Below are 24,141 nucleotides of genomic sequence, written 5' to 3' on the forward strand. Positions count from 1 at the left end.
TAAACGAGCAGCAGCAGGATAATGAGGCCATTACTCTGGTCCCAGCATGTTCTACTAATATGTAACCATAGTAACCTGTTTTATCTCTGCTTTATAGTACAAAATTGTTTATAGTAGAAAAAGAATACAAAAAAAAAAAAAAATTGTACATTATTACTTTTGTAGGTGTGTGGATTAACCCTGTATTCTCATGTACATTTTACAGGTTCTGGGTCTTCCGGTCGTGGGGCCGAGTTGGAACAGTTATTGGCAGTAACAAACTGGAGGAAATGTCTTCTAAAGAGGAAGCTGTTGACCATTTTCTTAATCTGTATCAAGACAAGACTGGCAATGCCTGGCACTCCACCAACTTCACCAAATATCCCAATAAGTTTTATCCATTGGAGATAGACTATGGCCAAGTAAGTGTTTTGAAGTGGCATAAAAGTAGACATGATCAATTACTTCATCAAAGTAACACACCAGCAAGTTTAAAAACCTAAGTGTGTAGATTTATGGGACAAGGGCCAGCAGTATGGCCTTATTATGACCAAGCCACCACACATGTTTATAAAGCACAGCTTGAAAATGCAGTGTGATTGCAATGTCCAGTGTATTTTTGTATCTGATTTTCTATTTGAATAGGGTCCATTTTTGGAGCCTGTGCAGTAATGTGACTTTTGGTCTGGCTGTTGTCAGGAGCATGGGGGGGGGGGGGGGTGTGTGTGTATGCTTTATCTAGAAAGATATCCTCGTATTACTAATGAAGTATGGGGGTAGCATGAAAGTGGAAACCTGAGAGAAAGCCCTGTATAGTACCATGCTGCAGAAATCTTTTCTATAGATGCAGATCTGCACGCTTTGAGGAATTAAACTGTTTCCAGGCTAGCAACTGTTTAACCCCCTTCCACCCGCAATCTGTATAAAAGTGCTCCTGAACACAGTGACTGCTGGAGATACTTTAATAAATGTCATCTCTTAAACGGCTGTCATAGCTGCCAAACTCTGCTGTCGCTGTGAGTTTTCAATTATGAATTGGGTCATCATTTAGAATGTAGCCAGTCATGTGATCACTAATATGTTACAATTATAAGTAAGCTGGCAGAGGCCAATGCAATGTATTAGTGTTTTAAAGTGTTAGAAATTTTACATACACAAACACATCCTTAGCCACTTCCTGCCAGGAGGCCATGACGTCCTGGAGATCTCTGAATAATGTCTGCAGCTTTTTTTTTTATCTCCAGGCTTTCCAGCATATAGGAGAGATCTAAGGACTTATAGACCCATACCCATTCACATTTGGGAAAAATTGCTAAACAAATACCATGTGACATAAAAATTTGCAACAGCTGCCATTTTATTCCCTAGGGTTTCTCCTAAATAAATATATAGTGTGTGTGTGTGTGTGTGTGTGTGTGTGTGTGTGTATTTTGGGGTTATAAGTAATTGTTTAGCAAAAACACAGATTTTTACATCTGAGAGAAATGTCAGAATTGACCAGGATGGCAAGGGGTTAAATTAATGAAATGTAAAAATCATTTAACCACTAAAGGACCGCCTAACGCTGATATACGTCGGCAGAATGGCACGGCTGGGCACAGGTACGTCGCCTTTAAGAACCCAGCCGTGGGTCGCGCGCGCCAACCGGTCCGAAGCTCCGTGACTGCGGGACTCGTCGCTGGTGTCCCGCGATTGGGTCACAGGAGCTGAAGGACTAGGAGAGGTGTGTGTGTAAACACACCTTCCCCGTTCTTCTGTGTGGCAGTGTTACTGATCGTCTGTTCCCTGATATAGGGAACAACGATCAGTGACAACACACCTACAGCCACGCCCCCTACAGTAAGAATCACTCCCTTAGGGCACACTTAACACTTTAGCGCCCCCTAGAGGTTAACCCCTTCACTGCCATTGTCATTTTCACAGTAACAGTGCATTTTTATAGCACTTTTCGCTGTAAAAATGACAATGGTATGCCGCCAGGGCCTTTGACTCCGTGGAGTGGAACTACCTGTGGGAGTGCCTCCTGGGATTTGGGTTTGGCCCCAACTTTATTCGCTGGGTCCAACTCCTATATCAGTCCCCGAGGGCCAGGGTTTTTGTGAACGGGTGGCTCTCTGACCAATTCCCGCTAGAGAGGGGGACCCGACAGGGCTGTCCCCTTTCCCCCCTGTTGTATGCCTTGGCGGTGGAGCCACTGGCCATCCTGATTCGTGCAAACACTGGCATTCGAGGCCTCAAGATAGGGAACATGGAAGAAAAGATTGGGATGTACGCCGACGACACGCTCCTCTACTTGGCGGACTCGGGTCCCTCTCTAGTTGCAGCTCTCCAAGCCATAGAATGTATGGGTAGCCACTCGGGTCTGAGTATTAATTGGTCCAAATCCCAGATCCTTCCGATCGACCATTTCCCCCCCTCGTTCACGTCCCCCCCTCTGGCCCTTCCAAGGGTCTCCTTGATTAAGTACCTTGGGGTGCAGGTCACCAGATCCCTCACAGACTATACACTTTTAAATATTGAACCCCTATACACCCTGATCAAGACCAAGACACAGACATGGGCCAGACTACCCCTAGGCGTAATGGGACGCGTCAGCTTAGTAAAAATGATACTCCTCCCTAAGATACTCTATCTGGTATGGCATGCTCCCCTGTATATAACTCAAAAATTCTTCAGGATAATTGAATCTATTCTTAATTCGTTTATATGGGGGCACAACAGACACAAATTATCTTGGAGGGTTCTGAAGAACCCTATGACATTGGGTGGAGTCGCTTTCCCAGATTTCCAGGATTACTACCTTGCCTCCCAATTGTCCCATTTTTATCATTTTGATAAGACGGAGCGATTGAGGTACCAGCTATTGCTCTGTGAGCACCCTGACGATCCCGCCCACTCTCCGCTCCAGTCAGTCCTCAGAGCCCCTTTGACAGGACGTCCCCTTCAACACAAAGCAGGCATGCTGACACACCACCGGAGGGTATGGCAGACAGCACTGCAGAAACTTGGGACCCCGCAGGTCCACTCCCATACCCCCCTTTGGTTCAATACACGGCTCCCGGAACTATTGACTGTTCCGGACCCTGCGGTGTGGATACGCTATGGGATCCTGTATATACATCATATCATGACCGCTACGGGGCTTAAAACATTTCAAAAGCTAAAAGATGAATTTTCCCTCCCCAATTGCCTTCTTTTTAGATACTTGCAACTCCGACACGCTGTACAAACCCAGTTCACTGGCTCCAACCCATCTCTGGTGGTTCCCTCCATAGTAGACATAGTCACAGATACTGCACCATCCAAACTGATCTCCACCTTGTACTCCGCCATCCGTCTCCCTAGTACAACAGCTTTGGCCTATGCTGCCAAGACTAGGTGGGAGGTGGACGTTGGATTAGTTGAGGATGAGGATTGGGATGAAATTTTGGAGGACGTGAAAAAAGTCTCCCCCAAACTGTCAGACCGTCTCACACAGTTGTACATTATACACAAGACGTACCTGACCCCTCAGAGAATAGCGCGTTTCAAACCCATGTACAATCCAGGGTGCCGCCTCTGCGACCACACCCCAGCCTCCTTCTACCATCTTATATGGTCCTGCCCAGTTATCCAAGCATACTGGATGCAAGTAATACAGTTCCTACACGACGAGATGGGCTCTCCTGCCACTCTGGACCCAAGGATGTGCCTGCTCGGTCTGCTGCCGGAACTTGACGCTAACAAACATCTGCGCACCTTTCTACACGAGACGCTTTTCTTGGCGAGAAAGGTGGTGGCCCGTGTTTGGATGCAGGCCCTGCCCCCCACAGTTCAGTGCTGGAAAAAAGAGGTCAATGATGCCCTTCCATACAAGAAGCTGATCTATGTCCATAGAGGGTGTCCGCTTAAGTATGAGAAGGTCTGGGGCAGATGGTTGACGGATGGTGTAACATGTGCGTCATGTGTTATTTTCCCTCACCCCCCTCATCCTCTTCCCTCTTTGTACCCCTCTTCTTAGGGTGTGCTGGACCCACCCCTGCTGTGATTATATGTTTGTATCACTCAGATAACCCAATGAGTTTATGTATTACCTTTGTTTTGGCCACAATGGCTTATGTCGATTTATGTACCATGCATATGCTTTTACAATAAAATCGTTTTTTTTCCAATTAAAAAAAAAAATGACAATGGTCCCAAAAATGTGTCTGATGTGTCCGCCATAATGTCGCAGTCACAAAAAAATCGCTGATCGCCGCCATTACTAGTAAAAAAAAAAAAAAATGCCATAAAACTATCCCCTATTTTGTAAACGCTATAACTTTTGCGCAAACCAATCAAACGCTCATTGCGATTTTATTTTTTTTACCAAAAATATGTAGACGAATACGTATTGGTCTAAAATGAGGGGGGGGGAAATGTTTTTTCATATATTTTTTGGGGATATTTATTATAGCAAAAAGTAAAAAATATTGAATTTTTTTAAAAAATGTCGCTCTATTTTTGTTTATAGCGCAAAAAATAAAAACCGCAGAGGTGATCAAATGCCACCAAAAGAAAGCTCTATTTGTGGGAAAAAATATGCCAATTTTGTTTGGGAGCCACGTCGCACGACCGCGCATTTGTCAGTTGTAGCGACGCAGCGCCGAATCGCAAAAACTGGCCAGGTCCTTTACCTGCATAATGGTCCGGGTCTTAAGTGGTTAAGGGAGAAAGATGTGATATTGTCAAGTTAATGCACATGTACTGAAAAGGAAAACTTTTGGTCTGGACATCTAAGGGCAAGCAAGGATCAAACAAGTAGTCTAAAAACCAAATCTAAAACAGGACCTAGTAAGATCACAAAATTGACACTAATGTTAATCATTTCATTTCTTCTTCCCTTTGCTTGTGTCCCTCAAGGAGGAGGATGTGGTGAAAAAGCTGTCAGTTGGAGCTGGAACAAAGTCCAAACTTGCGAAGCCAGTGCAAGAACTCATCAAATTGATATTTGATGTGGAGAGCATGAAGAAAGCCATGGTGGAGTTTGAGGTATGTACTCTTTATCCACTAGGTGCGGTTTGTTTTCTTGAAAGGGGAAAAAAATGCCTTCTGTTCCGCATTGCAAAGATCTTTGCATTACTTTTTACACATCCTTTCAGTTTTAGTTCTGTAGATATTGACATAGTTGCTAATTATTACCCTAAATGACATGATAGTGGCTCCAACTTGCATCTTAACCTCTCAATCACCAGTAGCATATTACAGGAGCCTAATGCCGATGGATTGTGCACACAATTGGTATAATTACCCACTTGTTCACCAGCATGCTTTCTAAACTGTGGCAGGTAGCAAAGGTTTTAAAGGCACACTCCCAGCTATTATAGCAGTGGAGGGGGATTGTGTTTTCTACTGTCAAGTGGACTGTCGGCTTTCTCCGATGGCTGGAGAAGAAGCTAATCAATAGAGGTCGACCGATATGATTTTTTCTCTGGCCGATGCCGAGATTTAGAAATCGGGCAGCAGATGATCGATATATGATGGCGATTTTTGCGGATGATTTTTTAGGCCTTTTTTTTGGGCAGGTGGCACTGGCAGGTTTCACACTAAGCCGATATAGTGTAACTGTGTAAAACTGACATATCTAACTGAATGCAGAGAGAGGCCAGCTGTCAAAGTTCAGCGGTGATGTTGGGCGGGACCCAGCAGCTATCAAACACCAGCCAATGATTGGGCTGTTTAAGGGGGAGAGGCCACATACATGTAAAGGCCCGCCCAGATCCCATCCCATTGGCTTATGTTTGGCTGCTGGGTCCTGCCCACCCCCTACATCATTGCTGAATTTTGACAGCTCTTCTCTCTGCATTCAGTTACATATGTCAGTTGCACACACTCAGCAGCTTTGGCAAGCGTCAAGCGCCGCTCTGCCAATGGAGTGTGGTGGAGGAACACTTGTGGGTCACGGTGCGGTCAGTGATAATCGGGCGAATTTGCATAATAATTGGCTGATGCTTATTTCTTAGAAAAGGCCAACTATCGGCCGATATATCGATCGACCTCCTACTAATCAAGCACGATCTGTGCTTGTTCCGCTTTAGTGGGCCCATAGGTGACGGGGGTCTTTTGGACCTCTAATATCTCCTTAAGGCTGCATTCACACCTAAGCGACAAAACGCCCGACGCGGGACGCTTCTGCCGCTAGAGGGGAGAATTCCCATTGCTGTCTATGGAGATGGTTCACATCTCATAGACGCGCAACGCCTGTCGCCTGAAAAAAAGTCCCGGACCCTTTTTTTCACGCGACAGGCGCGTTTTCCCATAGACAGCAATGGGAATACTTTTAGGGGGAAGAAAAAAAAAATTGAAACATTTGTACTCGCGGCAAATCTGCCGCTACACGCGAACGCGGCTGTCGCTTAGATGTGAATGCAGCCTAAGGAGGACCTATCATTTCTACTATGCTATCCAGCCCCCTATGTGATAGCAAAAAAATTAAGAAAATATGTTACATACATGAACATAAACGTGTCGGGTGTGCCTGCGCATGAAAATAGCAATTGCATTACATTTATTGGGTATTTCTGCACAGGCTGGCGTGGGAGCAGTAACTCTACGACTGTCATTCATAGCAAACTCTATACTGATAACATGTAAAGGCTTTTAACACAGAGCCTATGGACAATTTTGTTTCTTGTGTGTGCAAATTTAAGGCTTGAGATGATTGGTATCGATTTCACTAAACACAAACTCGTGTTGATATTTTACCCCAAAAAAATGGGTAATATTTTGTGTTTATAAGCACTAAAATTAAATGGGGTTTCGTAAATATTTAAAGTGATAAAATGGGTAGCGCTGATCTGTCTCTACCTCCCTTTTGAATTATTGCACTACTTTACAATTTAAAATTCAAAGTGCTTGTGCAAAATTAAATCTTCACATCACAGATATAATATACAGAATATATATCAAAGTACTAATATGCATAAAAATTATGTGTGTGTATATATATATATATATATATATATATATATATATATATATAATCTCTCTCAAAAAGTGCAAATTGATTCCTTTGATTCATTTAACCAATATAATATAAAAAAAAGTCAAAACAATTCAATCCAAAGTTGTCAGCTTCTTATTGAAGTTCCTTCTGCCACTGTGTATGCAACATCCACTGTAATCCACCACCGATCACACTAAATTGACTCACCAGTAGAAATGGCTGGTCAGATTACAAACAAGCTGATTTCCTCAATGGCTAATGGCTCCTCATCGCTTGCTAAAGACAGGGTTCCTCACAGGAGGATAGAAGAAAGGGGGCTAAGGAAATCTAAAAACTGGCCTTTTTTTTTTTTTTTATTATTATTATTCAAGCCACTCACATTCCTTGCCCCAAGGACGCCAATGTCATCACGCATTCCTGTATCGTACCCGTGGTCTAGATTACCGGAATAAATAGGTATACGATCAAGCGTTTTCGTAGTGTCAGAAATGACACTTTGGGAATGTGAGTGGTTTGAATAATTTTAACTAAAAGCCTGTTTTTAGACTTTCTCACTGATTGCTGTATTGGTGTCACTGGTTCCCAAAAAAGTGTCACTTGGTGTTCGATTTGTCTGCCGCAATGTTGCAGGCTCTCTAGAAGTCGCTTATCGCCACCATTACTAGTAAAAATAAAGATTCCATAAATATATCCCACCATTGTTTGGTTTGCGAAAAAAGTTATAGCGCCTACAATCTATATACACTAATTGTTCGGGGGTTTTTTTTAACCAAAAATAGGTAGCAGAATAAATATTGGGTTAAGTTGAAACATTAAAAAAAAAAAGTTATTGGATATGTTTTATAGTAGAAAGTATATATATATATATATATATATATATATATATATATATATATATATATATATATATATATATATATATATATATATATATATATATATATATATATATATATATATATATATATATATATATAATTTTTTTTTTTTTTTTTTTTTTTTTTTTAAATTGGCAATCTTTTTATGTTCATAGAAAATAAAAATAAAATAACGCAGAGGTGATCAAATGTCACCAAAAGAAAGCTCTATTTGTGGGAAAAAAGGACATCAATTTTATTTGGTACAGTGTCACATGACCACGCAGTTGTCAGAGTAACACAGTGCCGTATTGAAAAAAATTACCTGGTCATGAAGGAGGGTAAAACTTCTGGAGCTGAAGTGGTTAAGAAGCTGACACAACACTGGACTGAATTGTTTCTGATTAATACAGACCTTTTTATATTGGTTGGATATGTGTAATTTTTTGCACTAGGAATCTATTTGCCCTTTTTTTTTATTTAGTATTTGCACATTTTTATGCATATTGGCACTTTTTTAAAAATATATTATGTGTGATGAGATAAATTCATGTTCGCATGAGCACTTTAAAATTTTTGTACTACTTCACAATCAAATATTCAAAGAGGTAAAGACAGATCCATTTTTATCACTTTGCACTTCATTTGATTCACCTAATCGTGTGAGCAGCAGTCTGTATTATTGGTACTCTCCCCCCTTCGTTTCTGTGGCACTGTGCTTTGATTTCTATACTTTGATGAATATATTCTTATATCATGTGAAAACAAAATGCGGTTACCACCATTTTTTTCCCTCCAAAGTCTTTGTTTTCAGAAAATGTATTTTAATATGGAGATTCACTAATCCAGTCACCACAGTAGCTCGTTGGCTCGTTGTTTGCGCCAGGCTCATGACAACCCTATTGCAGAAGCTTGCAAAAAAGGAGGCTCCATGAGGCATTTGAGCTCTTTTTTTTAAATTTGTGCCTGGGGAAAATGTTTTATCACAGCTTAAAGGAGTTGCAAAGGAAAATGTTTTTTCAACTTAATGCAATCTATGCATTAAGGTAAAAAAAACATCTGATACTGTCGAGCCCCCCTTATACTTACCTGACCCCTCGAAAGTCCTGCGCGCGGTCCCGTGATCCTCTTCGCCGCTGATTGGCTAGAGCAGATGGATTGAGAGCAGCGCAGCCATTGGCTGGCGCTGCTGTCAATCACATCTATTGACGCGACGAGGAGCGGGGCCGAGTGATACAGTGAGCGGTTATGGCCGTTCACTGTATCACGGGAGCGCGCCTGCAATTAGTGACCACCATGTGAGTTCTCGCATGACTGTGGTGACTAATTGCGGGGAGGACCAGAGACAGCCGCCGAGGGACCCCAGAAGACATGGATCGGGGCCACTCTGTGCAAAACGAACTGCACAGTGGAGGCAAGTATGACATGTTTGTTTTAACGCTTTAAAGACAACATCCGGGAACTAAAATGTTACTTATGTTACTTACCTTTTTGATAAACTGTATTACTATTTTTTCTTTTTGTAGATTGATTTGCAGAAGATGCCCTTGGGAAAACTTAGCAAGCGTCAGATTCAAAGTGCATACTCTATCCTGAATGATGTACAGCAGGTGAGTCACAATGTTTACATGACATGATGTAAATTTGTAAGTCGCCGTTCTAAATTCTAACCATTTCTATTGTGTTTTAGGCTGTATCTGACAATGCTCCTGAATCTCGTTTGCTGGACTTGTCCAATCGCTTCTACACACTAATACCTCATGATTTTGGAATGAAGAAGCCCCCTCTCCTGGATAACGTGGAGTACATCCAGGTCTGTATACAGATTAAGTAGCATTATCGATGATTGGACGTAAGCTGTAATAACGTTTTTTTTATCCGTAACCTTAATTAAGATATTATTTCTGGAATACTGCATTGTTTACATCAGGTAAATGTCTTTTCCTGGGTTTCAGGCAAAGGTGCAGATGCTGGATAATCTGCTAGATATAGAGGTGGCTTACAGTCTTCTGAGGGGTGGCACGGATGACTCAGAGAAGGATCCTATTGATGTGAAATATGAGAAGGTTAAGACTGATATTAAGGTAAGGAGGTCTGAATAGAGTCCAGAACATTGAATGGAAAGATTCTTTGAGTTTTGTTTACTATTAAACATTTTAAATACATGTGACGACATACGCTGCATTGGCACTTGCCTCAGTTATATTTTACGGTCAGGGCAGGCTCTTGAGTTGAGGGGGGTGCTTTTTTTTTTAATTTTTTTTTTTTCATTGCTTGGAGCGTGTCTGAAAGTTAGAGGCTGGGTTCACACTTGTGCGATCAGACATCGCATGTGATTCGCACCACATTGCTGTGCAGATCACATACGATGTCTGTGCGATGCAAATTCAGCCTTACAAACTGTCTGAAATCACATTTGCGCCAAGCTGTGGCCAGCTTTTAGATGTGATTTTCAGTTGTTTTATTTTTTTATTGCAGGTTATCGATAAGGACTCTGAAGAAGCCAAGATAATCCATGAATATGTTAAGAACACACATGCCGAGACGCACAACGCCTATGAACTTGAGGTCCTTGATGTAAGTGGTTTTAAAGGAACACTGAATCCTCAGATATTTTATTTTATTTATTCTTTTAACTGATGGAGCAGAGGACAATACATGATTGCTTCAAAAAGTCCAGAAACACAACTTCATATGTTTATAAAACGCAGCTTCTGGCTTCTCCTCTTCCGCTTCCTGTACTTCAGTCAGGAAGAGCAAACCAATAACGTCCCTAAAAAGCCATCTGATCCTCCGTCACGAGACTGCATGTCCCCACAATTTATAGCTTCGTTGTTTTACACTTGCCTCATGCCAGCCACTTTCAGTCCCTAACCCTTAGCAGAAGTACAGAGGCAAGCTTTTTGTAATTTTCTCAGGCTGCCTCTGCATGTTTGTGCCAGCAGTGTCCTCAAATCAGCCTGTAATACTCTTCCAGTCCCTATAGGCAGAGATTGAGCTGTGAAGAAGTGACATATAGCAGCTAAAAGTTGTGTGTGTTTTTGTATTTTTTTTAAACATGCATTTATCAGGTTAATTTAATTTGCGTTGCAATTAGACATTTGGCAGGTTGACTGGGATGCTTAACTACCATTTTTCTCTTCTGGCAGTGACAGGTACTACAGATGTAAATTTTAAACCCTCTTTAAAGTGGTTTTAAAGCCTCATGGTTTATTTTTTTACCTTAATGCATCCCCTCCCCTTCCCTTTAAGGCACTAGTTATAGCATAGTGCTTTTGCCTGGTCAATTGCCTCCTTTGTATCTTCTACAGTATCTGGTTGATTCTGCCTGGTCCTGACTTCCCCTCTGTGAGCTGACCATTTTTATCATGGCTGCTGAACCATGAGATTGTGGTCAGGATATGTGCCTCCGTCATCTAGCTTCTCTCCTGTATTTCTGTGTGTGTATCTGCAGTACCCTCCCCCTCCCCCTCCTCTCAGCTCCGTAGTGTGTGGTGAGAAGACAATCTCACGGCCCCTCCCCTCCAGCCTTCATTCACTGACTATACTTCTTACCTAAAACAGAATGGGAATCTTGGTCCCTCCCACTTGGCTCTCTTAGATCGGGATACAGAGCAGAGAGTGGGGGTGACCACAAATGAGCACAAAGGGAAAAAAAAGGTATTTGGGATTGAAAAAGCAAAAAAATAAAAAACCACACTGCTTTGCTTAATAAACAAACGCATAGAGGCTAGATCAATTTGAGTTTACAACCACCTTAAGGTAAAAAATCTTTTGTAGTGCAGGAGCTTCCTTATTCTTACCTGAGCCCGATCTGATCCAGTGATGTGCACGAGAGCAGCAGGTCTTGGCCATTGGCTCCTGCTGTTAATCAAATGCCATGACGAGGGGACAGGTCCGACTCGCCCTGGCTGTGTCAATAGACAAAGTGTCTCAGGATTAAGCGTGCACAGGTGCCCCCAGGGCACCCCACTGGCCGTAGAGGAGGGGCCTAGAGCACTGCTGGGGACCCCAGAAAAGGAGGATTGGGCCTGCTCTGTGCAAAGCCTTTGCACAGGGCAGATAAGTATGACATGTTTGTTATTTTGGTTGGACAATAAACGAATAATCCCTTTAAAACGTTCTCAGGTTTTCAAGATTGAAAGAGAAGGCGAGAGACAGAGGTATAAGCCGTTTAAACAGTTACACAACCGTCAGCTGCTCTGGCACGGGTCACGAACCACAAACTTTGCTGGAATCTTGTCTCAAGGTCTGCGCATTGCTCCTCCTGAAGCACCTGTTGTGAGTATACCCCTCAAAACTTCTCTATACATTGTAAGGGATGGTAACAGGATACTGTAAACTGGGCACAAAATGCTGCAAATCTTCTATCCAGTAAAGTCAGGACTGACTAGAGGTAAAGTAAACGACTGAGCAGAACTCAGTTATTTGAATCGCTGTCCTGAAAATGTTTGCGTAGAAGGATTTCCAACTTTTTTCTCTGACCTTCCCTATCTGCATACATATTTCAGGTAAGTGATTCATATTGGTGAAGCCAAAGGAATGTCCGGAAATTAGCATTTCTGGAGGCCAGCAATAGAAACCTATCTATTTTTCTTAATAGATTTTACTTTACTATTGAGAGCCAAGTTTAATGTATATGGGATGTCACCACAAAAATCACAGGAACTAAACAATTGGGAACATATAAACTTTAGTAAAAGTACAGAGAAAAAGGGGGGGGTGTGTTAGTGAATCAAAGAGGGAAAAGAAAAAAGGGGGTTGAAGGAATTTGGCCCGAGTATGGAGAGTGCAACTTCTTTCGGTCTGTTATGTTTTGTTAATGAAGTGGCTAGCATAGCCACTCCTTCGGAGAATATGAACATATTCCAAAGCATCCATGCCTGGGAATGTTGCTCTTGTTTGTTTTGAGCTGTACAAATTTAAGTCCTCCAATCTCCTGATCGCCTCAACCTGCGCAGCCACAACCCCACAGTCGGGGGTGAACTTTTCTTCCACAAAAGTGGGATGCAAGCTTTGGCTGCATTCAATAGGTGTTGTACAATCGACTTTTTGTAGCTCTGTGATGGGATTGTAGTGGCATGGAGCAGGATGAAAGCTGGATCATCACTTATCGTGTAATCCGTGAATTTTTGACTGACCATTTGGACTTTCGTCCAGAAGTGCTGCAGCAGAGGGCGGAACCAGAAGATATGGAGGCGTGTCCAATGGGGACTTTTAGGAGGGTTTGGGTAGAATCTTTTTTTCCCAGAAGGGTTTAGATACACCATCAGCTACCCATATCTGAATCTACTCTTTATTTTCACATATGGATTTCGTATTTGTTGGCCTACCAGCTAAGGAAATAAATGCAAATTTGGTTGTACTTTATAATCCAAACAGCTTTGAAGTTCAAAATTCAGAGCATCTTAACTGTTAAAACTACCTGCTGCCATTAGTTGAGTATTGATTTTCCTTTTTTCTTTTGTTGTAGACTGGTTACATGTTCGGTAAAGGTGTTTATTTTGCTGACATGGTGTCTAAAAGTGCAAACTACTGCCACACAACGCCAAGTAACTCGACAGGTTTGATCCTACTGGGAGAGGTTGCTCTTGGAAGCATGTAAGTAGACATCAACTGCTTTTCTTTGTTAGGAGTGATAAGGGGTTTATGGATATGTATGTAAATGAACCGATAAAACTTGTGTAATTGAAGGTTTTTGACATTAGTACAGTATCTTTCACTTTGGTGTAACCATTGTTTTATTGATAGTAAATATATCTTTGTACTGCAGAGATCTGCTTTTTGTAGCCCCACAGATGCTTTTCCACCCCAAATTTTAAAACCTTCTTTTTATATTCCTAATTATGTTCCGATATATTATGCCTAATTTTTTATTTATTTTTTCCCCACGAATTATTGAATTTTTGTTCATTGGTGACATACTGAACTCGTTTATGAGATATGGGTTGCAAATGGTTGTGAAATACTGGGGGGGGGTTGACCTTAAAAACATATAACGTCTCTGGTAATCGGAGGCATTACAGATTTTTGCATGTGCAGAAAATGAGAGCATAGCCAATTTATTTTTATTACAGTCATTGTTACACTTAAAGCGGAGCTAAACATACCTTTTCTTTATCGTTACATCACGGGACACCAAGCGGCATTCATTACTATATGGGTTATATGGAGTACCTTCAGGTGTAGACACTGGCAATCTTCAAACAGGAAATGCCCCTCCCTATATAACCCCCTCCCATAGGAGGAGTACCTCAGTTTTTTCGCCAGTGTCTTAGGTGTTAGTCATGGTTTAGCTTGCCTCCGCATCCTTGGGATTAGGTGAGCTACCAGTTCTGTCCAAAAAAGCCTGAGCGCTAAAGTGGTCAGTAACCGGACCCCAAACCCTTGGGGTATAGCCCATAATGCTTTCTTTTCAAGAGAGCTGGACCCTGGGCCCAGAACTTAGAAAACCTTTGGGCGCCTAATGTTTTCTGTTTGCCAGGGTGCTGTATGGGCCCAGGACAGTGGATCCTTCATGGAAGAAGAAGGTTCCCAGGGCCTGAAGGTCTAGACATCCCCACGGAGAACCAGACAAGGTTTTCTTACCACCTAAGAAATTTTCTGTCTTGTATCCTATGGAAGAAAAGTTTTACAAGAGATGGGCTTCTCCTGCAGTAGACGCAGCCATCTCATGTGTTAACAAGTCGTTAACATGCCCTGTAGAAAACATACAGGTTTTCAAAGATCCAGTTGATAAGCGCTTGGAAGCACTACTTAAGAACTCCTTCACTTCTGCAGGGGCAGTAGTACAGCCAGCCGTGGCTGCGATTGGAGTCGCTCAAGCTTTATCGGATCAATTTAAGCAAATGCTTGAACTTATTCCTGCCGAGCAGGCAGAAGAATTTTCGGATGTCCCTAAGGCCATATGTTTTACGGTAGACGCAATCAAGGATTCTATCCAGCAAGCGTCACGTTTATCGTTATCCCTTATCCATATGAGAAGGCTCTTATGGTTAAAAAGCTGGGAGGCTGAGCCCCCATGCAAGAAGCTCCTGGTAGGGTTCCCCTTCCATGGAGGACGGCTCTTCGGAGAGGACCTAGATAAATACATTCAGACCATTTCAAGCGGCAAGAGTACTCTCTTGCCAACTAAGAAGAAGGTTCAGGGGCCTGCGTTCAAACGACAGTCCTCCCCTGGGCAGGGGCCCTCTAATGCCAAGCAGTATCGACGGCCTCCTGCAAGAACAAACTTCGGCTTCAACAGCAGATCACAAGGACAGGCTGTTAGAGGCAAGAGGCAGTGGTTTCGCAAACCAGCAAAACCAGCCCCCAAGTCTACCTTATGAAGGGGCGCCCCCACCCACGAAGGTGGGGGGAAGGCTGCGACTCTTTTCGGAGATTTGGGAAGCCAGCATTCCCGACGAGTGGGTACGGTCTTCCGTGGCCACAGGCTACAAGCTAGAGTTCCTAAGGTTTCCTCCTCCTCATTTCCAGGAGTCGAGGATTCCAAACGATCTGGAGAAAGGAGCCGCATTAAGATCGGCTCTAGATCATCTACTTTCCCAGGAAGTAATAGTAGAGGTACCAGTCCTGGAACAGGGACTGGGTTTCTACTCCAACCTATTCATCATCCCAAAGCCCAATGGAGATGTCAGGCCAATTTTGGACCTAAAGATGGTAAATGCATACTTAAGGGTCCGCTCATTTCGGATGGAATCCGTGCGGTCAGCAGCTGCCACACTCCAAAAGGACGACTTCATGGCGTCCATAGACATAAAGGATGCCTACCTTCATGTTCCAATTTATCAGCCACATCAAAGATATCTACGCTTTATGGTGGCTTCACGTCATTTCCAATTCGTGGCGCTTCCCTTCGGGTTGGCTACGGCCCCCCGGGTGTTCACGAAGGTTCTAGCTCCAATCCTAGCCAAGCTAAGGATCCAAGGGGTCACGATCCTAGCATACCTGGACGACCTCCTAGTCATAGACCACTCGTCTCCTGGCTTGGAGCGAGCAGTGGCCCTCACGGTCCAATACCTCGAGAGGTTCGGCTGGGTCCTAAATCGAGAAAAGTCAGCATTCCAGCCCACAAGGCAGTTGGAATATCTCGGCATGAGATTAGACACAGAACAACAAAGGGTGTTCCTACCTCTGAGGAAGGTCAAAGCCATCAAGGAATTAATCCTACTGGTTCTAAGCAAGAAAGAACCGACTATTCGCCTATGTATGAGACTACTAGGCAAGATGGTGGCTACATTCGAGGCGGTACCATACGCCCAGAGCCACACTCGCATCCTGCAGGCAGCCATCCTGTCAGCATGGAGCAGAAGGCCACAGGCCTTGGATATCCCGTTGCCACTCTCATCAAGAGTCCGGCAAAGTCTGTGTTGGTGGTTAGACCCTCAGAATCTACTGAAGGGAAAGTCTTTCAGCCCAGTAGCTTGGAAGATAGTGACCACAGACGCCAGCCTGACGGGCTGGGGAGCAATTGTGGATGGTTCCACTCGCCAAGGTATTTGGGCAAAGCCAGAGAAGCTGTTACCCATCAACATCTTGGAGCTCAGAGCTGTTCGACTAGCCCTCAGGGCTTGGACGTCGAAATTGCAGGGGTTCCCGGTGAGAATTCAATCAGACAATGCCACGGCAGTGGCATACATAAATCACCAAGGGGGAACCAGGAGTCAGGCCGCTCAGAGAGAAGTGAGCTTGATTCTCCTATGGGCAGAGGCTCATGTGCCCTGCATATCGGCAATATTCATTCCCGGAGTGGACAACTTTCAGGCGGACTTCTTAAGCCGCCAGACTCTATGGCCGGGGGAATGGTCTCTGCATCCACAAGTCTTTCAAGCACTCTGCCAAAGATGGGGAGTGCCGGACGTGGATATCATGGCATCGAGACTCAACAAGAAGCTAGACAGGTTCATGTCCCGCTCAAGGGATCCGATGGCCTGCGGAACCGATGCTCTGGTTTGCCCTTGGCATCAGTTCAAACTTCTTTATGCGTTTCCCCCGCTCCAGTTACTACCCCGCCTGCTGTGCAGGATCAGGGTGGAGCGCATACCAGTCATCCTGGTAGCTCCAGCATGGCCCAGAAGGGCATGGTACTCACTAATCCTAAGGATGGTAGTGGGAAACCCTTGGACTCTGCCTCTAAGGCCAGACCTGCTATCGCAAGGTCCGATCCTCCACCCTGCCTTACGGCATCTAAATTTGACGGCCTGGAAGCTGAATCCTTGATTCTCAGGGGTAGAGGTCTGTCTCAGAAGGTAATCTCTACCCTAATCAGAGCCAGGAAACCGGTCTCTAGGGTGATTTATCACAGGGTCTGGAAGGCCTATATAGGCTGGTGCGAGTCCAAGCTATGGCTTCCTCGCAGGTTCACCATAGATAGAGTTTTAAGTTTTCTCCAGCTAGGAGTGGATAAAGGATTGGCATTAAGCACAATCAAAGGACAGATTTCTGCCCTGTCAGTGTGGTTTCAGCGGCCGCTGGCCACCCACTCGCTGGTTAAGACCTTCCTTCAAGGGGTCTTACGTATTAAACCACCAGTTAAATCCCCGCTTTGTCCGTGGGATTTAAATCTTGTTCTGTCAAGTTTACAGAAACAACCGTTTGAGCCGTTGGCTGAAGTTCCTTTGGTTCTACTGACAAGGAAGTTGGTATTTTTGGTTGCCATAGTTTCCGCAAGAAGAGTTTCGGAACTGGCAGCCTTATCCTGTAAGGAACCATATCTTATAGTTCATAAGGACAAGGTCGTTCTCCGCCCTCATCCTTCCTTCCTACCGAAGGTCATATCCAGTTTTCATTTGAACCAGGATTTGGTATTACCATCCTTCTTCCCTAAACCTACTTCCAGAAAGGAAGGGTTGCTGCATACCTTGGATATTGTCAGGGCCATGAAGGCCTATCTTAAAGCTACAGAGAAAATCCGAAAAACAGATGTGCTGTTTATTCTACCGGATGGGCCCAAGAAGGGGCAGGCAGCTGCAAAGTCCACCATTTCTAGGTGGATCAAGCAATTAATCACTCAGGCCTACGGCTTGAAAGGGTTGCCTCCTCCAGTATCATTAAAGGCTCATTCTACTAGAGCCATGGGCGCCTCCTGGGCAGCACACCACCAGATCTCTATGGCTCAAGTTTGCAAGGCGGCAACCTGGTCTTCTGTCCACACATTTACAAAATTCTACAAGTTGGACGTAAGAAGGAATACTGATACTGCCTTCGGGCAGGCAGTGCTGCAAGCTGCAGTTTGAGACCCTCGGATCCCGGGGGCTCCTCTTTTTTTGAGTTAAATTTAAAATTTAAGATTATTTTTCTCAAATAAGTTGGATTTATTATGATTTGAGTATATCTCTAAATTAAATCCTTTTGTCTTGGAGATGTTCTCCCTCCCCTCATTGTAAGCATTGCTTTGGGACATCCCATATAGTAATGAATGCCGCTCTGTGTCCCGTGATGTAACGATAAAGAAAAAGAGATTTTTAATACAGCTTACCTGTAAAATCTTTTTCTTGGAGTACATCACGGGACACAGAGCTCCCACCCCTCTTTTTGAGGACCATTTTGGGAGGCATACTGCTTGCTACAAAACTGAGGTACTCCTCCTATGGGAGGGGGTTATATAGGGAGGGGCATTTCCTGTTTGAAGATTGCCAGTGTCTACACCTGAAGGTACTCCATATAACCCATATAGTAATGAATGCCGCTCTGTGTCCCGTGATGTACTCCAAGAAAAAGATTTTACAGGTAAGCTGTATTAAAAATCTCTTTTTTTTCAACAATCTGCATCCCACGTCAGCATTTTCTGCTGGGTATCGATGTTCCGCACTCTGCTAGAATGTTAATTGAGCTGTGCTTGTGAAGCTCAGTGTAGATTGCAATGAAGCATCTGTGGGGCAACAAAGATTTTATTTTATTGCAAAAGAGTTTGCATGTCTTTTCTGTAATGAGTCTTTCTGCTTGCAGTTTTTGACAGCCGGACTATAGTCCCTTTTATAGAGTCCCCATTGGGTCTATGAGTATAAAAGTATAACAGGTAGTAAATTCACTCCTCTGGCAGCCCGTGTGTCCTACCTGCACTCTGTTGCCGCCTCTCTAGACCCACTTTAGCATTTGACGATTATCCACTAATCCTAACATTACTACGATATAGGTAAAAAAATATATTTTCAAACCACTAATGGTAGAAAAAAAAAACACACTGCGCTGACAAATAATAAAAAGTGAAAAAACACGTGAGTGTAGGAAGCAGCCAGTACCTATTACCTATAACCAAAGTAAAAGAACATAAAAAAATACAAAAAGGTACTAAATATAAATGATCACCAAAAAGAATTGAATAATTAGTAAAAAATTAGAACAAAAAAAACAATAAAGGTCCATAAGAGGACTTAAAGATTCAGTAAGAGTCCATATAAATGAGTAAACAGTGATGTTTGAGAGTAGAAATCCTCCACCGTAGAAGACACCCGATAAAAATAAAGTTGTAGTCTCCTTACCAGATGGTAAGACCGATATTGCAGCGGTCTTAATTGGGCCCAGGGATATTTAAAAGTCCTCCCAAAAGACTGACTTGAATGCTGGAATAACTCTCATGTGCTGGGTGCATACCACCAAATGTAGTCCCTTCAGGCTCCCATGTAATATGAAACAATAAAGAGCCACATAGTGTGAATCCGTGTAACAAAGGGTTTAATAAGGTATAAGGTGCGCACTTACAGTTAGAAGAGCATCAACCAGCATATAAAAAGGGGGTGTTTGTATGAAGTGGCGTCTCCTCTGTGTTTTTCCTCCGTCTCGCTCAGCACTCCGTCGCCGTGTGTCTCCGGGTGGTGCGTGATGACGTCGCAAGCTAGGCCACGCCTACGCGTTTCGTCTCATACAGGACGTCGTCAGGGATTGGCTGCTAGCTGGGCGTCATCACTGAGGTCTCTTAAATAACGGCAATCCACCATTTTGACTGTGGGCGGCCAGTGTATGAAGGACCTAAGGGAGAAGGGCAAATGCAGCCGTCCACGTAATTGACGTGCGACGCAAGCTAAGTGTGATAGACATGAGGAAAAAGATGGGTAATAAACTGTATAGTTGAATAAAACCACGATGATCGCCATAGGTGTTGCAGGATCAAATTGGCACACAGCAAGGGATAGGGGCATCCAACTCTCCCAGACATGTTGAATGCTGAAAAAAGATTGGTACACTACCTCTTCATTCGCAGGTTACTGGCGTTTTCATATCTTAAGGGACCATTCACGCTTGCCTGCACACTTAAGCAGAGCAGTTTATTATCATTGCATACTCTCGCACAGCTCTGGAATGCAGATTAACGCCGCATTCTGGTGTGATAATGACACATAGAAAACAATTGTTTTCCAAGTGTCATTGCAATTACCTGTGTTCAGAAAGGAAAAAAAAAACAGGTAACTGCACATAGTGTGAACACACCCTTCAATACCTAACCAGGGTTAGATCTAAGCTTACATTCTTCCATTATGTTCAAAGGGCCAAGTGCTGTTTACAGTGAATAGCATGGTGGTATTGCAAAACACCAAAAAAAGAGAGAGAAATTACGAACACTGACATTTTTACCTGTAATGCTGCGCTTCTTGCATGTTCTTCTAAAACATCATGGCACATTTCAGACATCAGTGTATGAATGTGTAGAATGTGTTTACTGAACCAAAATGAGATTGTGTACATGGGCAAATGGAGCTAGCTTTCAGGTAATTCCACCTTGAGTCTTAGATGGATTCAAACTCCTCCGCAGGTGATTCTGAACTCTCCCTGGTCAGAATTAAGCCTCTTCTTTTTGCATTTCAATTGATTTATATTGTGAGTAATCATTTTGTGTCCTAGTATTTTCAGTGTAGTATGAAATCTTAAATGTTTTGTTTGAAATGTGAAAAGCCAGTACCAATCTCAGCCACAGCATTTTGACAACTGACAGGTAGTGAATAACATTGATTATCTTGTTACAATGGCATCTGAAAGTGAGTGGGATATATTTGGTAGCAAGTACACATGTATTTGAAGTTGATGTGTTGAAAGCAGAAGAAAAGGGCAAGCTTAAGGATTTTGGCAATTTTGACAACGGCCAAATTGTCCTGGCAGCCCAGTCAGCGCAAATCCAAAACGGCAGCTCTTGTGGGATGTTCCTGGCATGCAGTGGTCAGAACCTACCTAAAGTGACCCAAGGAAGGACAATTGGTGAACTGGTGACAGGGTCATGGGCAACCAAGGCTCCTTAAAGTGTTCCTAAACCCAGGACCCTGCATTCACTATATCTTGGTCTCCCACAGTACACAGAACATGGAAATTAAATCATTTTAGTAAATATAAACTGCTAAATACCCTTTCTTTTCTGCAGTATGTAGCAGTCTTGTGACTTCTATCTGTGTCCAGCCGAGCATTGGTTAAAGCTTGTAGAAGGAGTTTTCATTCTGCTCGGGACTGTCCTATGAGACTACATGACAAACGAGGGGGGGGGGGGGGGGCTACCTATTACGTGGGTGGTTACAATGTTATGGCTGTTTTTTTTTTTTGTGTGTGTGTGGTATTTATATATTTTTATATATATATATATATATATATATATATATATATATATATATATATATATATATATAATGCATATACTATATATTCACCTTTACATCATTTTATATTTCAGGTATGAGTTGAAAGCTGCATCTCACATAACAAAATTACCTAAGGGTAAACATAGTGTGAAAGGTAAGTTGTGATATGTTTAAGACTATATAGAATTCTAGACCTTGAAGCAGGTTTATAAAACAGTGACATTCCCCAAACATCTCTGCAGGTGAATCAATCACTGAAATTTTAATTTTCTGGGAAGGTAACCCTTGTTGTTTAATTTTTGTCCATAAGTGCACACTTTTTTTCAGTTGTCAGTTTTTTTGCAAAAACTTATTAGATTAAAATATAGTGTTCTTGTTAAATTTAACCACTTTCTTCCCGTCGGACGACTATATACGTCATGGCTTTGAAGAGGAATCCCGTTGTTATGGTAGCAGCTAGCCGGCAGTTCTCTTTCAGATGAAAGTGGTCTCTGCGGCGGGTTCGCCGCAAGATCACTTTTATCTGCGGCAGGAGAGGGCCCGCTGCTTACCGTGGGCGTCGGTAGCGACGGAGGTGATCCGGACCTGTCCCTAGCCTGACATGGAGACTAGGGGAAGCTGGCCCCCACCAGTCTCCAAGTCATTGCAGGGTCAGTGGATATAAAAAGTCTACACACCCCTGTTAAAATATCAGGCTTCTGTGATGTAAAAAAAAAAAAAGAGACAAAGATACATTTCAGAATTTTTTCCCCTTTCTAATGTGACCTATAAACTGTACAACTCGGTTGAACACCAAACTGAAATCTTTTAGGTGAAGGAAAGGAAAACTAAAATCATATGGTTGCATAAGTGTGCACACCCTTAAACCAATACTTTGTCGAAGCACCATTTGATTGTATTCCAGCACTGTCTTTTTGGGTATGAGTCTATCAGCATGGCACATCTTGACTTGGCAATATTTGCCTGCTCTGCTTTGAGAAAACACTTTAAATCTGTCAGATTGCGATCTCCTGTGCACAGCCACCTTCAGAAGTTCAAATCACCCCACAGATTTTCAATGGGATTCTTGTCTGGGCTCTGGGTGGGCCATTCCAAAACTTTACTCTTCTTTTGAAGCCATTCCTTTTTTGATTTTGATGTATGCTTTGGGTCCTTGTCATGCTGAAAGATGTAGTTCCTCTTCATGTTCAGCTTTTTAGCAGAAGCCTTAAGGTTTTGTGCCAATATTGACTGGTATTTGGAACTGTTCATAATTCCCTACACCTTGACTAAGGCCCCTGTTCCAGCTGAAGAAAAACGGCCACAAAGCATGATTCTGCCACCACCATGCTTCACTGTAGGTATGATTCTTTTGGTGATGTGCAGTGTTGTTTTTGTGCCAAACCTGTCTTTTGGAATTACGGCCAAAAAGTTCAACCGTGGTTTCCTCAGACCATAACACATTTTCCCAAATGCTTTTGGGAGACTTCAGATGTGTGTTTTTTGCAAAATTAAGCTCGGCTTGGATGTTTTTTTTTTTAGGAAAGGCTTCAGTCTTGCCACTCTACCCTATAGCCCAGACATATGAAGAATACGGGAGATTGTTCTCACATGTACCACACAGCCAGTACTTGCCAGATATTCCTGCAGCTCCTTTAGTATTGCTGTAGGTCTCTTGGCAGCTTCCCTGACCAGTTTTATTTTCATCCAGTTTGGAGGAATGTCCCGTTCTTGGTAGTGTCACTGTTGTGCCATATTTTCTCCACTTGATGATGACTGTCTTCACTGTGTTCGATGGTATATCTCAGGGGTCTTGAATTAAAATTCAAGGAGGTCCGGTCACTAAAAAATGTTTTGGGTCGAGGTCCGAATCTCAAGTCCCCATTTGTCCCCATCACGGTGCCCCTTTACATCAGGCGTCCCCATCACGGTGCCCCTTTACATCAGGCGTCCCCATCACGGTGACCCTTTACATCAGGCGTCCCCATCACGGTGCCCCTTTACATCAGGCGTCCCCATCACGGTGCCCCTTTACATCAGGCGTCCCCATCACGGTGCCCCTTTACATCAGGCGTCCCCATCACGGTGCCCCTTTACATCAGGCGTCCCCATCACGGTGCCCCATTACATCAGGCGTCCCCATCACAGTGCCCCATTACATCAGGCATCCCCATCACAGTGCCCCTTTACATCAGGCGTCCCCATCACAGTGCCCCTTTACATCAGGGGTCCCCATCACGGTGCTAATTTACATCAGGCATTCCCGTCAGAATGCCTCCTTACATCAGATGCCCCATCAGAGTCCCCCTTAACATAAAATAAGGGTCACGCTTGATGGGCACATTTTATGTTAAGGGAAACGCTAATGGGCACATTTTATGTTATGGGGCACCCTGATGGACACATTTTATATTAGGAGCACTCTCATGGGCACAACAAAACATGCCCCTTAATTCAAAATGTGCCCATCAGTGTTGCTCATAAAATATGCCCATCAGCGTGACCCTTAACATAAAATAAGGGTCACGCTGATGGGCACCTGTTATTTTAAGGGGCACTCTGATGGGCACATTTTATTTTAAGGGGCATGCTAATGGGTATATTTTTAATGTGCACACTGGTGGGCACATTTTATGTTAAGGGACACTCTAATGGGCACAACAAAATGTGTCCATCGGTGTGCCCCTTAACAAAATATGCCTATCAGTGTGCACATTAAAAATATACCCATCAGAGTGCCCCTTAAAAAAAAAATTGTCCATCAGAGTGCCCCTTAACATAAAAAAAATATGCCCAGCAGTAA

At 43.3% G+C, this 24,141-nt stretch overlaps 1 protein-coding gene across 1 annotated transcript in view; it reads left to right on the forward strand.

Annotated features, from left to right (window-relative positions):
• PARP1 (poly(ADP-ribose) polymerase 1) overlaps positions 1-24,141 on the forward strand; it is a 78,736-nt gene that overhangs the window by 48,975 nt on the left and 5,620 nt on the right. The window contains exons 13-21 of the mRNA XM_040351343.1: positions 206-401; positions 4,861-4,989; positions 9,327-9,410; positions 9,491-9,613; positions 9,756-9,884; positions 10,279-10,377; positions 11,929-12,081; positions 13,274-13,401; positions 21,452-21,513. Of these exons, the coding sequence (XP_040207277.1) occupies positions 206-401; positions 4,861-4,989; positions 9,327-9,410; positions 9,491-9,613; positions 9,756-9,884; positions 10,279-10,377; positions 11,929-12,081; positions 13,274-13,401; positions 21,452-21,513 (1,103 nt within the window). The remainder of the gene's footprint in view (positions 1-205; positions 402-4,860; positions 4,990-9,326; positions 9,411-9,490; positions 9,614-9,755; positions 9,885-10,278; positions 10,378-11,928; positions 12,082-13,273; positions 13,402-21,451; positions 21,514-24,141) is intronic.

This window comes from Rana temporaria, chromosome 4 (assembly GCF_905171775.1).
Source record: "Rana temporaria chromosome 4, aRanTem1.1, whole genome shotgun sequence".
In the NCBI taxonomy this organism is placed as follows: Eukaryota; Metazoa; Chordata; class Amphibia; order Anura; family Ranidae; genus Rana; species Rana temporaria.